Consider the following 17793-nt stretch of genomic DNA (forward strand, 5'->3'; position numbering starts at 1 on the left):
TAAAAATCTTTAAAAATAAATAGAAAATCGATTCATACATTTCACCTAAGTTTTTTAATTTGTGGGAAAACAAATGTGTATAGTATTTCCTTTAAATATATAGGTATGTATAAAATCTCTGTATAAGTTTGGTAAGATGTCCCTTCTTACATTCCTGATTTTACTTATTTGAATCTTGTATGTTTCTTTTTTCTTGGTAAGTCCAGATGATTTGTTAATTTTGTTGACCTTTCCAAAAAATCAACTTCTGGTTTTGATGATTTTCTCCTTTGTTTTTGCATTTTCCATTTTATTAATTCCACGCTAATCTTTATTTCCTTCTGCTTGCTTTGGGGTTTGTTTATTTCCCCCTTTTATTTTAGTAATAAGATGCAAGATTATTGATTCTAGAACTTTTTTTTAAATAAGCATTTACAGCTACAGCTTGGAGATATTGCAGGTTAGGATCCAAACCATAATAATTAAAGCAACTATCACAACAAAGCAAGTTACATGAATTTTTTGGTTTCCCAGTGCATATAAAAGTTAGGTTCACACTATATTGTAGTCTATTAAGTGTGCAATAGCATTATGTCTAAAAAAATGTACATACCTTAATTTAAAAATATTTTATTGCTAAAAAATACTCACAATAATCTGAGCCTTTAGTGAGCCATAATCTTTTGCTGATGGAGGGTCTTGTCTCAATGTTGATGGCTGCTCCCTGATCGGGGTAATTGTTGCTAAAGGTAGGGATGGCTGTAGCAATTTCTTAAAATAAGACAACAATGAAATTTTCTGCATAGATTTACTTTTTTTCTCTTGAAGATTTAAAGCTTATTGTAGCATTGCTAATTGGCCTCATTTTAATATTGTTATGTCTCAGAGAACAGAGAGGCTCAAGGAGAGGGAAATAGGTGAGGGAATGGCCAGTCAGTGGAGCAGTCAGAAGACACACATTTAATTCAGTTTGTCATCTTATATGGGGGCAGTTCATGGTGTCCCAAAACAGTTACAATAGTAACATCAAAGATGATTGATAACAGATCACCATAACAAATATAATAATAATGAAAAAGTTGAAATATTGAGAGAATTACCAAAATGTAACTTTGTAAGACAAAGTGAGCAAACACTGTTTGGAAAAATGGCGATGATGGACTTGCTTGACACAGGGTTGCCACAAACCTTCAATTTGTAAAAAAACACAATATCTGTAATGCATAACAAAGTTAAACACAATAAAATGAGGTAAACTACTGCTTAATCTGAATTCCATAACGTTTGGTGTGCTGTGTTTTTATTTTCATTTATCTAAATGTAATTTCTAGTTTCCTTTTTGATTTCCTCTTTGATGCGTTGGTTGTTAGAGTGTGTTATTTCCACATATTTGTGATTTACCCATATATCCTACTGCTACTGGTTTCTAATTTTATTACATTGTTGTCAAAGAACATATTTTATGTAATTTCAGTGCTTTAAAATTTATTGAGACTTGTTTTATGGCTTAACATATGATCTATCCAGGAGAATGTTCTATGTATATTTGAAAAGAACGTGTATTACGCTTTTGTTGTATGGAGTGTTCTATAGATGTCTGTTAGCTTTTAGTTGGTTTATGGTGCTGTTCAAGCCTTCTACTTCTTTGTTGATTTTCTGTCTCTTATATCCATTATTGAAAGTGAAGTTTTGAAGTCACCAACGATTATTGTTGAATTGTATATTTTCCCTTCAATTTTCAGTTTTTGCTTTATGTATTTTGGAGTCTCTTGGTAGGTACATACATGTTTATAATTGTTATAGTTTCTTCATGAATTGACCCTTGTATGATTATAGAATGTCATTTTTTTTGTCTCTAGTAAGAATTTTTGTTTTAAATTCACATTGTTTTAAAGTCTTTCTTTTCTAATAGTAATAGAGATTAATTTCATCCTTATTTTGAAGGATACTTTTGTTTGATATACAGTTCTCAGTTTGCAGTCATTTTCTTTCAGCACTTTGAATATGCCATTTCACTGCTTTCTGGCTTCCATGAGAAATAATCTGTTCATTTTATTGTGTATGATGAATCTTTGCATTTTCAAGGTTCTCTCTTTGTCTTTCAAGTGTTTGATTATGATGTATCTAAGTTCAGTTCTCTCTAAGTTAATTGTATTTGGAGTTTATCAAACTTCTTGAATATGTAGATTAATGTTTTCCCCAAATTTGGGGGGTTTTTACTTATTCTTTCTCCAAATAATCTTTCTACCCTTTTCACTCTTTCCTTTCCTTCTATGACTCCTGTTATGCATATGTTTGCTTGATGATATTCCATTGTCTGTAGAATTCTTTTAATATTTCTTCATTTTTACAAATTTTCATCAGGGTAGGTAAGCTCAATTGATCTATTTTAATTTCATTGGTTCTTTCTTCTGCTAGCACAGGTCTATCATTGAGAGCTTTCTAATCAATTTTTCATTTCAGTTATTATACTTGTCAACTCTAGTATTTCTTTTTTATCTTTTTATAAATCATTTCTGTCTTTTTAAATTAAAATTTATTGGGGTGACAGTGGTCAACAAAACAACATAGGTTTCAAGTGTACAATTCTATAATACATCATCTATATATTGCATTATGTGTTTACCACCCAGAGTCAGTTCTCCTTCTATCACCAAGTATTTGACTCCCTTTACCCTCATCCTCCCTCCCCTCTTACCCTCTGGTAACCACTAAACTGTTGCCTGTGTTTATGAGTTTTCACTTCTTTATTTGTTTGTCTTGTTCCTTTGTTGCTTTTAGTTTTGTATCCCAAATATGAGTGAAATAAGTCAGACATTTATATGTGTTTGATAGTCTCTATTTGGTGAGACAATGTTCTCATACTTTCTCATAGTTCTTTAGAGATGGTGTCTTTAGTTTTTGAAACCATTTAAAGTAGGTAATTTGAAGTTTTTATCTAGTAAGTTTACCATCTGGGTTTCTTCAGGGGCAGTTTTTACTGACAGCTTCTTTTTCTGTATATGGGCCTTTCTTTTCAGTTGCATGTCTCATAATCATTTGTTGAAAACTGGACATTTTAAATAATATGATGTGGCAACTCTAGAAATCATAACCCCTCCTCTTCCCAGGGTGTATCGTTGCAATTTGTATGTTTAATGACTTTCTTGAACTAATACTGTAAAGTCTGTATTCTTTGTCATGTGTGGCCATTGAAATCTCTGCTCAGTTAGCTTAGTGTTCAGCTAATGATTGAACTGAGATTTCCTTAAAATTCTTGAACCAATAAGTCTTCCAGCCTTTGCCAAGGGGGTGTGTGTGTGTATGTTGGGCACACCTTCAAGAATGTGACAAGCAGTTTACAATTTCTCCTTAGCCTTCACTTCCTGCTGTGCAAAGCCTCAAGGACAGAGGTGAGAGATTAGGGCCTTCTCAAGTCTTCCCTGGGCATATGCATAACCCTACTCATGAATGTGGTTTTCTAGACTCTCAGGAATATACTGGAGATTTTTAATGCCCTCTAGGGACATCTCATTCCCTATCTTTGCCTTTTAAGTTTTTTGGTCAGCTTCTTGTTTACATCAATTGCCTCAGGCAGCTGCAATGTTAAACAATTGCTGGTGATTATTTTTGACAAGTTCCCCAGGAGAAACATTGTTTGCAGTGAGTGAACTCTGAGTTATGTAAAAAAAGACAAGCCGTGTGAATAAATGTTTCCAGGGAACTTTGACATAGGCAGATAATAACAGTTTTCTGAGGATGAGATATTTAGGAAACTCCAAACCACTTTATTCCCTCCATAGTACAGTGGTTGTGAGGTTGTTGGTTTTCAAGACTACTGCATATCTTGAGAAAGGACAATGAAATTAGGGCAAGGCAAAATAACCACAAAGCTTAGTTCTTCTTGTTGTAGTCTTTTTCTTAGATAAACACTCTTTGGATTTTATCAGTATTCAATTCAGAAAAAGTTGATATTTACAATTTTTGCCAATTTCTCATTGCTTTTATATAGGGCATTTTTTTGGTAAATCCTTTCCCACTGTATACAGGACTTTTATTTAAAACATAAAATAATAACACTTTCATGTATTATATAAACAAAATAATACCAATAAGCAAACAATCACAAAAAACTCTTAACCCACTTTCCTAACCACTTAACACATCAACTTTTAAAAAAAATTCTATTTCTTACCCACTGATATGAATACTTATGGTACTGTAACAATCACAGTCTAGATTCACTCTTTTATTCTCCTTTTGCTACTTTACATCATAACATTTTTCTTATGCTGCTTCATAATTTTAATGATTAAAATTATATCAAATTTATGTGCTATAGTTTCATCATCTTTCTTTTTGACCATTTAGGCATTTTCAACTTTACCAGTATTAAGGCTAATTATACTACATGTGTGTAGTTTACTGTTTAAAAAATATTTCCTTAGACTAAATTATGTTTAGTAATGTTTACTATCAAAGGCTACAAACATTTTATGCCTCAGTTATTTCCAAAAGTATTGTGCTAATTTACATTTCCATCAATAATATGTTTCTTTACAGCCTTTACAGCATCCTGAAACATTGGCTGTTATTGATTTTTCATTTGTTAATAAAAAGCAAACTATACTAAAAATTATTAATGAGGTCAAACTTTTATGTCTGCTTCATTTTATGTAAATTTTATATTCTCGTGGTCTTAAAAGTATATAGCTTTGTGTGTAGTTGATATTTTCTTCACTTTTGACAAAGTAATTAAGATTGTTTGTTTTTGTTGTTGTTGAGTTGTATGAGTTCTTTATATATTTTGGATATTAGCCCCTTATCAGAGGAGTTGTTTGCAAAAATTTCCCATTCAGTTGGTTCTCTCTTTATTTTGTCAATGGTTTCTAATTTAGAAAATGGGCAGAAGACCTGAATAGACATTTCTCCCAAAGGATATATAGATGGCCAATAGACATATGAAAAGATGCTCAACATCACTAATCATCAGAGAAATGCAAATAAAAACCACAATGAGATATCACCTCACACCAGTTAGAATGGCTATCATCAACAAGACAAATAGTAACAAGTGTTGGAGAGGCTGTGGAGAAAAAGGAACCCTCATACACTGTTGGTGGGAATGCAGACTGGTGCAGCCGTTATGGAAGGCAGTGTGGAGGTTCCTCAAAAAAATTAAGAATAGAATTACCATATGACCCAGAAATCCCTTTCCTGGGTCTCTACCCCCAAAAAATCTGAAAACATTTATGCATAAAGATATATGTACTCTGATGTTAATTGCAACTTTATTTACCATGGCCAAGACATGGAAACAACCAAAGTGTCCTTCGATAGATGAATGGATAAAGAAGTGGTGGTATATATACACAATGGAATACTATTCTGCCGTAAAAAAAGATGAAATAGTACTATTTGTGACAACATGAATGGATCTTGAAATTATAATGCTAAGTGAGATAAGTCAGAGAGAACAGTAGAGAACCATATAATTACACTGATATATGGTATATAAAACTGAAAACAACAAAGGAACAAGACAAACAAATAAAAACAAAAACTCATAGACACAGACAATAGGTTAGTGGTTACCAGAGGTTGAGGGTAAGGGGGTGCTAGATGAGGGGAAACCAGATCAAATATATGGTGATGGAAAGAGAACTGACTCTGGGTGATGAACACACAATGTGATATATAGATGATGTATTACAGAATTTTTTTTGTACACCTGAAACCTATATAACTTTACTAACCATTGTCACCCCAATGAACTTTAATTTTAAAAAAAGCAATTGTCATATAGAATCTATATGACAGATTCTGTATGACAATTTAGAATCTTATCAAGATTCTATATGACAATTTAGAATCTTATCAAGTTAAAGCTATTTTTAAATTATATTCCTTAATATTAAAATATCTTTTAATCTTTGTCACAGTTTTTAGAAATGCTAAATGAAATCCTTTTATCCTGGCAATAAAGTTAACCTAAATATTTCTTAGAAGCTAGTAATGTTATAGCTTTCAGATATTCCCAGAAAAATCTCATCTACCTTCAATTACAATTTATAGCATCAATAGACTTTTGTCAGTATATTAAATTGTACCATACATATTTTTTCTTCAGGGAAATGTGTTTTGAATGTTAAATAGTTAATGTTCAAGCATACTTTTTGAATGTATCACTTTAAAAGCTCAGAAGTTCATATTTTATGATTGTACAGATGAAATCATTACCTAAAATTGGTGACTTTCTACAAATTCTATAACATTGTTTTTTTCTTACAACCTCATCTAATTTTTTCTTTTCCCCAGTTTAAATCCAGTCCTCCTGCTGTGACTTTTAAACTAAGTGGGGAAACAGATGGAATATTTCATATACAAGATGGACTTTTGTATCACAGCAGAGCTCTGGACAGGGAAACAAGAGCTGTTCATAAACTCCAGGTGAGTTCAGACCAGAAAAAGGAACCTAACTCAAACATTTCTGAGAACCCTTTGTCCTGGAAGTTAACACTGGCATTTTTACCTCTTGCATTGTATCCTGTTAGGGCTCTCCTTACATTAATGGAATAATACTTTGTAAACTTCATTTGTCTATTTTTACCAACTACAGAGGGGTATAGCAGAGGTCCCTTCTTCTTTAGGCTTTTTCACAAGAGTAACCCAACTTACACTGCCAAGGCCTACAGATGGCATTACTTGTCCAAGTATGGCCATGTTCAGGCACCTGGATCAAAACCAAGCCAGCACTTTCCTGATATCTGCCTATATCTGTTGTGTGGGTTCTGGACACACAAAGAAGGTAACATCAGTGCTGGGATGGAGCTCCTTTGGAACTTGCAAAAGGCAGGAATAACCAATGGTCAGAGGCTAACTAGAGAGACCCTTCTCTCTGTCTTTCCCTCTTAGTTTTCATGGTTGGTGTCTGAATATGCAGGAATAGTACAGAGCTAATTGTGGGGAAAAAGAATAAGGCAAAAGCTTTTTGTCTGCTTCAGGTTGACCACTAAAATGCCTGGTAAGAAGACATAACTCTTCCATAGCCTCAAGGGTCAAAGTGTTCTTATTTCTCAGACTCCCGCTATGTACAAAAGAAGCATGTACAGTGTCCAGCATACCCTACTGCTGGAAAAACACAGTCATGATTAGCCAGGTTTAACTTAGAGGGCCCCTATTTTAGCATCTCCCAAATTGTGATTCTGTGGGTGTCTTTCTCCCCTATAGTCACCAGGTTATTTGTTCTTTGAGTTCTAATTTCTCTCAAGTCACTTTTGTTGTGTGATGTGAAGTCCAGACTCACCAAGGTGGTTGCCTTTTCATTTCAACATTAGGTCTCAGCCCTGGATGCTCATGGAGCTACAGTGGAGGGCCCAGTCCCCATCACCATAGAAGTGAAGGACATCAATGACAATCGACCCGTGTTTCTCCAGTCAAAGTATGAAGGCTCAGTAAGACAGAATTCTCGCCCAGGTAACAGCAGGAGCCTGGAAATATTTATGAAGAAATGGAAGGATGTCAAGCAAAAGGTCATATTTGAGTGGCTAACAGCCGTAGCTATCACTTATTAAGCACTTACTATCTTATTCAAATTTCATAGCAATCATCTGGGAGTTATTTTATTATCCCTATTACTCCAGGGCATGGTTTCTCAACCTTTGTACCATCGACATTTTGGGCCTGATAATTCTTTTTTTCGTCAGGTGCTATTCTGTGCATTGTAGGATATTTAGTGGCATTTCTGACATCTACTCACCAGATGCCAGTAGCAACCCCAAGTTGTGACAACAAACATGTTTTTGGACATTGCCACAAATCCCCTGGTGGGCAAAATCACCCCCATTTGAGAACCACTATTTTAGGGTGAGCTTTAGAACACTGTAGAGCTCTATAACACTTTAGAACACTTTGGAAAGATTAACTCACTCTCCTTCACCCTCTCAGGAAACTACATTCTCATGGGCACTGCTAGCTCCCAGTTCTTTTTCTCTTCCAACCTGTGACTCATCCATTCACTAGTCTTCTAACCTTCATTTCCACAAAAGCCCCTCATCAAGGCATAGATGCATGCCACAGGCTTTAGTGAAGATTTGAGGAGATGGAGTATTACATCATAACAGTGCACAAAATAAACATGAATATTAGGCTTCTGCATTCTCAGAAAGAGTCTTAACCGTTTCCATCAACTCACTGTTGAGTTTTTCTCTATGCTGCTTTATCTTCTCAGTCTCTCATTCTTTAATGCCCACTTCCAATAACTCAGGAAAAATATATTTTTTATTATGTTGAACAATTTCACTCTCTGTCCCTGAAATTACATACCAAAATTCACAAATAAGCTCTGCTAAATAAGAATCTTTCAGGTCTTCCCCTTTGTGTCTTCATTAATAGGATCTTCTAGATTAGTGGTTCTCAAACCTCTTGGTCTCAGTGCTCCTGTATTCTCTTAAAACTTATTAAGGACTCCAAAGACCTTTTTGATGTATACAGTGTTGTTATATATGGGTTATATATATAAGGGAGTGCGGTCTCTCTGGGGCAAAAAGTCCTGCTTGTAGCATTTACCAATTTCTGTGGTAAAAATACTCCCACCATGGACTATTTTAAGTTACCAATGGTGTTAATAATTGGTTCACAAAGCTGGAAATTCAACAATTGGGTCTCACAAGCTGGCTCCAGTACATCACGGTTATATCTACCAATATTTATCAGATTAGAAATTAAAACTGAGAAACTTCAAAATATTTATTAATTCATTTAAAAGAATAAACACACTTTAATGAAAAATAACCATATTTTCAAATACAAAAAGAGTTATTAAGAAGAATGGCATTGTTTTAATTTTTGCAAATGTCTTTGATATTTAAATTAATCAAAAACAATTGGATTCTCATGTCTGTTTCTGTATTAATTTTGTTGCTATATGCTGTTTTGGTTGAAACATATGAGGAAAAACTTGCCTCACACAGATATGTAGTTGGAAAAGGGAAGAGTATTGTAATAGCATCTTCAGATGATTATGGATATTTTTTGATACTGTACCAAAACTCCACAAATGGTGGTCTCTTAAAGGCTGGTTACAATGTGGAAGTTGAAACCATATCAATGCCTTTTTCTTTTCTTTTCTTTTCTTTTCACTCCTTTACTCTAAAAACCATTGCATTAATTTGTGCTTTGAGTGGATCTTTTACACATGCATAAATTTAGACTCTCAGAGACCCCTAGAGTTCCCTGGACTATGCTTCAAGAAACCCCATCCTAGGGGAAGGGAGCAGAATAAAGATTTATTTCCCCACTGATATGAATTATGGCATCTTTCCCCAGTCTATATCTGCCACTTAGAAGGTAAAAGTGGCTATGGTTGGTTTGGATTTCAATTAATATCTCTTTTTTTCTGGGTACATTTTGTTAAATAGGAAAGCCCTTCATGTATGTCAATGCTACAGACCTGGATGATCCAGCCACTCCCAATGGCCAGCTTATTTATCAAATTGTTATCCAGCTTCCCAAGATCAACAATGTCATGTACTTTCAGATCAACAACAAAACAGGGGCAATTTCACTTACCTCAGAAGGTAAGTCAAGTGATGCCCTCATAGGACAACTGAGTCAGAAAAAGGGTCTTAGATCTGTGTCACCTTTAGAGACATTTCTTTTTCTATTTTCCTACTTTCCATAGGATCTCGGGAATTGGATCCCATTAAGAATCCTTCGTATAATCTGGTGGTCTCAGTGAAGGACATGGGAGGCCAGAATGAGAATTCCTTCAGTGACAGCACATCTGTGGATATTACAGTGAAGGAAAATATTTGGAAAGCACCAGAACCTGTGGAGATTGTAGAAAACTCAACAAGCCCTCACCCCATCAAAATCACTCAGGTAGTGCCCCATGAATGCCTAGAGCCTACTAGGTAAATGGCCTCACTTTGTAGAAGTCCATCTTCATGGTCTTCACTGATACATTTACTAGGTACATTTTTACATTATGCAATTATAAAGCAAACTAAATAGACAATGTTTCTGAACCCAAGTCTCTGGAGTAAACTAGACACTTTTATGTGTTATCTTACCATGGGTAAACTCTGGACTTCACCAAATTAGAGAATATATATATATATATATTTAAGATAAATTTGTTCACCTTCATTTTACAAGTAGACACCACTGATATTTATTCCCTGTCACTAGTCTAGGATATGGTTGTACTAGAGTGGGTTGTATATGGTGCACATGTACATGTATATGATTTGAATTTTGAAAGGCTGCTTCTTCTTCTTGTGGTAGAAACCTCTATCCAGTGGACTCATCCCACCATAGGCTGAGGGACAGAGATAGGACTGGCCTAGAGTAAGAGTTGAGTAGGCAACCTTTACCCTTGGAGACCACCCTCTCCCAACTCCTTCTCCTCTGTTTGCCTCTTCTCTCTGTTCACATGTGCTCCCCCTTCCCACCTCCATGACTGGTGCTCTCACCCTGAGTCCCCTCCTACCTTGGCTCCTGGAAATCCACTCTGGTCTCCACTGAGATCTGATCTTTGCTGGAAGATCAGGAGCTTCCTTAACATGAAAGCTGTGGGTTAGTGAAAGAGCACTGGATTTGGAAGCAGATGACCCAAACCATGTCCCTGCTCTGTTACTTTAATGATTGATCATGAATAAGTCATTTAACTATTCTGAGTCCCAAATTCTCATCAGTAAAATGGAGATAATAATACCTCTCTGGGTTGTTGTGAAGATTAACTGAGGGGTAGTGTCTGTGAAAGTGAATAACAGGATTAATATTGTGAAGGAGTCCCAATCTGTGGTTCCTTTAAGATTGTTTTAAAATGACACTGTTGTTGGTAAGGGGCCCTGGAATGGCCTATCCCATCATATCTATTGCATACCCTAAAATAATTTTATTTATTAAATGCTGAATTAATGAACTTTATTGTCAGGAAAAAAAGAATGAAAACAAGCAGTATTCTGCTTTGCCAGCTAAGAAGTTATGTCAGGACTCACTACCATGAGAATTGCAGATTTAAGGCCTTTACTAAAGTCTTCCTATTTATTATTTAGGTTATCCCCATAAGAATTTACAAATGCTAAAAAGAATGCATGTGCTTGTTTGCTCTCAGGGCTGTCAAAGAAAAGAAATTCTGGAGTGCTACACCCAATACCCAGGCCTGGGAAAAGTGTTTTGTGTGTCTTAAAACCCAGGAAGAAGAATGGAGGGGAACAACTCAAGAGAGGAGAACTCATACTGAATTTTCAGGGCAGAAGGGGCACTCACTTAGAACTAGAAACATGGTGTTTGGCTTGGACAGATGATGATGCTTAAATAGCTGGCAAGAGACAATGATGCTTCCTTGATACACTTACCAAGCTGGTTTGAGAGAATAGTTAAGTGTGGAAATTTCAAATAGCCATAGGAACTTGGACAAATCCCTTAAACTTTTTGTGCCCTAGTTTCCTCATTTATAGAATGGGGATAACAATAGTTTCTACATCATAGTGCTTTTGAGGATATATGACATAATGCATAAAAATGTTTCAAATTGTGTCTGGAATGTAGTGAGCCCTCAATAAGTGTATTATTAGTACAGAACATCAGAGATGCCATGCTCTGTCTCTAGGAAATACACTGTTCTTACTATTAACTTCATTGATTTTTGCCAAGTTATTTACAAAACAATGCTAGGAATTGGAAATTATTCTTATCCTGAAGTCTTTAAGACTAAATGTTATTTATATATCATTTGTCTTACTTAAATAATCACACAGAGAATAGTTTAAAGTGTCTCCTTTGCTCCTATCTTCACTGGTGAGTTTTTGAAACCCGTTGTACATCATGGCTTAGTCCTCAGATAACGGCAGCTACAAAGTACATTTTGTTTCTTAAATTAATATTTTATGAATATGAAGCTTCCACAATCAGATTTCCAAAAGAAAAACCCACAAATTCTTTAGAAGTTTCACAAAATTGCTTTAGAGAAGCAATATGTTTTGAGCAACGTAACTTGGAAAAATAAAAAAGCTTATTTAATCTTGAAAATGAAAAATGTAATTCAATAGTTATAAGAAACAACAGACAGCAAGGTTTTCAGAAATTTCAAATTAAGAACCAGGAAATTGTTTATTTCCTTTCCAGTTCTCTTGGTCCAGATGTATTTTTCCTCACAATTCACTTTGGGCCCTGTAGGTGCGGTGGAATGAACCAGGTGCACAATATTCCTTAGTTGAAAAGGAGAAGCTGCCAAGATTCCCATTTTCAATTGACCAGGAAGGAGATATTTATGTGAATCAGCCCTTGGACCGAGAAGAAAAAGATTCAGTGAGTAGAACTTGGAGGAGTCTCATAGGCGACAAGACCACGTCCTGTGCCCATGGACAGCTGAAAGCAGAAAAGATTTTACTTAAAAACAATAACAAAAACCCCAAACTATTCTGAACCCCAGTACATTATTGCTCTCAAAGACATGGTAATATCCCCACATTTTTTTCTCAGTTCCCAGTTCTAAGTAATTGAAAATAAGGTGGTAAATAGAATCGAAATAGAATCGAAACAGCTGTTTTCTCTGCCTTTTAAAGGCTGTGAAGAAAGAGTCATATCTTAACTGATCTTTCTGTTTTAGTATGTTTTTTATGCAGTTGCAAAGGATGAGCTTGGAAAACCACTTGCATTCCCACTACAAATTCATGTGAAAGTTAACGACATTAATGATAATCCACCTACGTGTCCATCTACAATGACTATATTTGAGGTCCAGGAGAATGAAAAAATTGGTAAGAAAGAAGATCTGTTCAAAGCTGTGTAGCTGTCCTTCCTGTGTTAACTCTGTAATCCCTTTCTCCTTTCTGTCCTGGAAAAGGTGGGCAGGTACCTGATCAGGGATCAATTGTCCATGTCTAGCACAGCATAGAGGTTGAATATACCTTGAGACTCACACAGGTATAGATAGTATTTTGGCTCACTCAGTATCTGGGTAGTGTTCTTAAACTGGAGCTTTTATAACTACCATCACCACTACTACCACTATTACTGCCACTACTATTACTGTTACCACTATTACTATTACTGCTACTACCACCCTTACCACTATCATTAGCACCATAACCACTTCCACTGTATCCTGTGTACATATATAAGGTTATCTCATTTGCAAGGTTTTTCCATAGATTCTTGTTTGCCCTCTAACAAACTCAGTCACAGATAAAATCTAACCAAATTTTCTAAATAATTTAAATCACCATTTATACCCAATGTCAGATATCCTGCAGTAAATAAGCACAACAAATGGAAATTGACTTTTGATCCTTCATGCTCCCTCTCTAGGAAGGTGATAATAGTTCAGGAGGTTGGTAGATGAAGGTCAAGTCCTATCTGTTTTTGTCCTTTTGTTCTTGACTTGCTTTATTTCTTTTACTTCATCTCATAATAGCCTTAGTTTTATACAGGGACTACTATTATGGGAACATTATGTTTCAGAGTTTTATGACTTCCTTGGATTTAGGAAAATTCTTTCTATTACTCCTTGATATTAAGCTCATTGGCTGAGCAGGTTGGCACTTCTTGAAATGTTTTTGTCTCTTGTTTCATGTAAGTTTCAGAGGCTTTAAAGCTTAGCAGCCTTTTATGATTACCATTTCTAGGGCTTTGCTGCCCTCCTGGCAGATCCTCACATGCCTGTGGATTTTCTCATCATTTTCTTTTGATCTCTCTATTCTTTTTTTTTTTTTTTTTGGATACATCTTTATTGGTTTTTTCCTCTCTACGAAGTCCACAATTTCTGTTTGTATTTACATTTTTAAATGTTTTTTTATAACTATTCTTCTTGCCACACACTTTTGACACAGTGGGTACTGTCCTGGCAGCTTAGTAGACACTGGTTGTGTGGCTTGCTTGCTCAATGCTTATTTTTTTCTTCTTTCTGTCAGAAGTTATACATAGGCTACCCATTGTCAGTGTGTTTCTCTTAGGTCCTCTCACTTTCATTTATTTCAATTCTTGCTGCAACAAGATGTGTTAAATGACTTGAAGGATTTTAGTTAATTATAAGAGTCTTCTAATAGCAACAGTTGTGTGACAATGGAATGTGTGACAATAACCAAGAAACACTTGTAGCATTACCTTTTTTTGGAAATCTGGGATGGTCTGTGATGCTGAATGAAGGCAGAAGACATTTGAAGACTTTTGTAGATGATACTTCAAGTCTGCATATAGCCTAACATTTAGTGTATTAGTTGTCTATTGCTGCATAGCAAATTGCCCCAAAATGTAGCAGATTAAAACAACCCAGGAATCTGGGTGCAGCTCAGCTGGGTGCCTTTGAGAGTTAAGAGAGAGAGAGTGCTCAAAAAGTGTTGGGCAAGATGGAAGTCAGTCTTTTTATAACCTAATATTGGAAGTAGCATCCCATCATGTTTTTCATATTCTATTCATCAGAAGCAAGTCACTAGACCCAGCCTACACTTAACAGGAGGGGATTACATGAGACACCAATGTCAGTATGTGGAGGTTTGTTAGGAGCCATTTTAGAGGCTTATTTGGGAAGAGGACAGTACTAGTTTTCTGACACTGGTGAGAAAGTCATTGTTGGTAGAATAAATTGTTTAGGTAGAATCAATTGTTAATGCTCTTTGCCTCTCTAAAAGTGAGAATTTATTTTGTAACAATATTTCAAAGTTTTGAATAGTGGACTTAATGGACAAGGAATTCTTATAAATCAACAAAGATTGAGTTTATTCTCTCTCTCTCTATATATATAGGCTAAAAGAAGTATAAAACAATGTCCCTGCCCTTTGCAGGGCTCTGTTTAGCTCATTAAAACACTAAATTATTCCTTAGTATGTTATATTCTCTTGTTTGGTGTTTTCTATTAGCCAGAAGCTTGTGAGACTCATGAATTCAAGTTTTAGCAATGCCAACATTAATTTTGAAATCCCACTTGCTACCAAGTTCTACGTGTTCAAGCAGGAAATTTAGTGTTTCATAAAACCACCACCTCTCTAAAGTATTTCTGAATGCCCCAAGAGATGCTATATACACCTCTGAACCAATCTGGGCTACTACTTTTTCCGGGCTTTTGTCACTTAGAGACATGGTACTCCTCTCCACAAAGTTCTGTGCTCATAATGAGTGGTCTCCTCTACTGAAATTTCCCTGGTCACTTATGTCAACAGCCTCATGGTGCCTCTGACAGCTGGAAGTTTCCTGTAGAGTGAGAGAAGAACAGTGTCCTCTGTGTTATGCTCACTTGTTGAGGGGAAGGTCCAAAGCAGGGCTGCTCAGATACCAAAGGATCACAATTTAGTAAGACACTCTTCCATTCCAACATACAGATACTTTTCTTACAAGGGCAGATGCATACCAGAAAGGTGACTTGGTTGTGATGGATTCAGAAATAGCAACTGCTAATATACTAGGTATATATTTTCTTCTGCTCTATTGCTCACGATGCCCCCCTTCCTTGGCCCATAAGACATGCCTACATGGTTCCAGCTCCATTATAAATGTAACATAAGTACTTTCCTACCCTCCACAATAAAAATGCACCAGATTTTCATATAAGTAAATTGATGCCAAATGATATAGGAGAGGGAGTTAAACCATCTCCACAAATTGGATGTATTCAAGTTTTAGTACCACAGTGCAGTTCTTGCTGCATGTAGAGAAACCCACAATTCTCATTTCACAGAGTAAGGTGATCCAGAACCTATCAGACCTCAGCTAGAGCCGAGCGGAAAACTGACTTCTGACTTCTGAAATTTCCTGGACTAAAACACTCACAGGAATAAAATACTTAAGGCCATAAGCTGCAACAAGGCAGAGAGGATTCATGCCTGTTCTTTGATCCCGTGTTATCTCTGGGGTGGAATCAGTTTCTGCAATTGTTCCAAAAAATTGCTTAGAAGGGACCCACAGTTGGCTTGCCTTCTTTAGTTATACCATTTGCCTTGTGTATTAATGTCCAAGGGAGGCTATAAAATATTACCACAAAATTGGTGGCCTAAAAAACAAAAAATTATTCTCTCACAGTTCTGGAGGCTAGAAGTCTGGAATCAAAGTTCCAGCTAGGGGAGAATTCTTCCTTGCCTTTTCTGGCTTCTGGTGGCTCGTGGCAGCATAACTCTAGTCTCTGCTCCTTATTCACATGGCCTCATCCTCTCTGTGTGTTTTTGTGTCTTCTCTTCTTCTTATAAGAACACCAATCACTAGATTTAGGACCCACTCTAAATCCAGGGTGATTTCATGTCAAGATCCTTAACAAATTACATTGCAAAGACCCTATTTCCAAATAAGGTCACTTTTGAGGTTTTGAGTGAACCTAAATTTTTTGTAGGACACTATTTGTTATGGATTGAATTCTGTCCCCCCAAATCCATATGGTGAAGTTCTAACCCCCTGTACCTCAAAGTGTGGCTGTCATTTAAAAACAGGGTCTTTAAAGAAATAAAGTTAAAATGATGTCATTATAATGTCATAATCCAATATGAATTAATGTTGGTATTGCTAAGACTTGGGAAATTGAGTCCCACAAGATTATGACTAATATAAGACTCTAAACAAGAGAATATACACATACTAAGGAATAATTTAGTATTTTATTGATCTAGACTATAAGCCCCTCAAAGGTCAGGGGCATTGTTTTGTACCTCTTTTACCCTACATATATAGAATAGACTCAATTTTAACCCAACATTCTGAATCCATCTCCAATATGGTGTTCTAAGAAGAGAAAATCTAGACACAGACGCATACAGAGGAAGGACCATGTGAAGACATGTGGAGATGACAGCTATCTACAAGACAAGGAGAGAGGTCTCAAAAGAAACCAACCCTTGATCTCAGAGCTCTAGCTTCTAGAAACTGTGAAAAAATAAATTTCTGTTGTTAAAGCTACCCAGTCTGTGGTATTTTGTGATGGCGACCCTATCAAATTATTAATATACTACTCAACACACTACACTATGGAGAGGGTTAGAAGAACCAAAATACATCTAAGAACTTTAGTCAGCTACTCAAAGTTATTTACAGTGATTTCTAGGAACCTGCTTATCCAATGAAACCATTTTTTAATAGATTAAATAGAGCCTGTAATGAATGGATTTCCTTCGTTCCTTCTCCATAGGAAGCAATATTGGAACTCTTGCTGCCCATGACATGGATGAAGCAAACACTATCAACAGTGTTTTAGAATACAGAATTGTGGATCAAACTCCGAAGTCTCCCAGAGAAGAACTCTTCCTGGTCCAAACCTATACAGGGGTGTTCCAGTTAGCCTTGCAGTCCTTGAAGAAACAAGACACTCCTCAGTACCACTTGACAGTAGAGGTGTCTGACAAAGGTTAGTATCACATTCACTGTCAAGAGTGAAAATATTTGTTTACCTTTTAGTTGTGATTTGTTAGACTGCTCTAATGCCTGGGTATATTATGGAAGGATGCTGTTTAAGTGTTATTACTTCCTACCGTGTTTCCCTGAAAATAAGACCTACCCCGAAAATAAGCTCCAGTTAAGATCCTCGGCCAGATGGATGCATTTAGTACATTATGACGATGTTCCAGAAGATGATATGACTGTGTTTGAATAAACATAGATTGTTGTACATGAGAAAAGAAGACATCCCCTGAGAATATGTCCTAATGTGTCTTTTGTAGCAAAAATTAGTATAAGACCCAGTCTTATTTTGGGGGAAACACGGTATGTAAAACACACATGCAGCACAGAGGTAGCTGGTCCAAGTTACAGCTCAGGCAACACTATTGTATTGGTCTTGGTCTTCCAAGAAACAGATGCATAGAGGGGATTAAATGAAAAAAGGATCTTCTTTTAAGGGAAAATGCCTATGGG

At 36.0% G+C, this 17793-nt stretch overlaps 1 protein-coding gene across 4 annotated transcripts in view; it reads left to right on the plus strand.

Annotated features, from left to right (window-relative positions):
• Nucleotides 1-17793, plus strand: part of CDH17 (cadherin 17) — a 124380-nt gene that overhangs the window by 46018 nt on the left and 60569 nt on the right. For 3 of the 4 annotated variants that reach the window (XM_019719225.2, XM_074316428.1, XM_074316429.1), the window contains 7 exons: nucleotides 6277-6408; nucleotides 7296-7434; nucleotides 9378-9536; nucleotides 9641-9840; nucleotides 12142-12273; nucleotides 12575-12725; nucleotides 17072-17287. In XM_019719225.2, coding sequence (XP_019574784.2) covers nucleotides 6277-6408; nucleotides 7296-7434; nucleotides 9378-9536; nucleotides 9641-9840; nucleotides 12142-12273; nucleotides 12575-12725; nucleotides 17072-17287 — 1129 coding nt within the window. Of the gene's footprint in view, nucleotides 1-6276; nucleotides 6409-7295; nucleotides 7435-9377; nucleotides 9537-9640; nucleotides 9841-12141; nucleotides 12274-12574; nucleotides 12726-17071; nucleotides 17288-17793 lie in introns of those variants that run through there. The other variant, XM_074316430.1, reaches the window with a different exon arrangement.

This window comes from Rhinolophus sinicus, linkage group LG12 (genome assembly GCF_036562045.2).
Source record: "Rhinolophus sinicus isolate RSC01 linkage group LG12, ASM3656204v1, whole genome shotgun sequence".
Classification (NCBI taxonomy): Eukaryota; Metazoa; Chordata; class Mammalia; order Chiroptera; family Rhinolophidae; genus Rhinolophus; species Rhinolophus sinicus.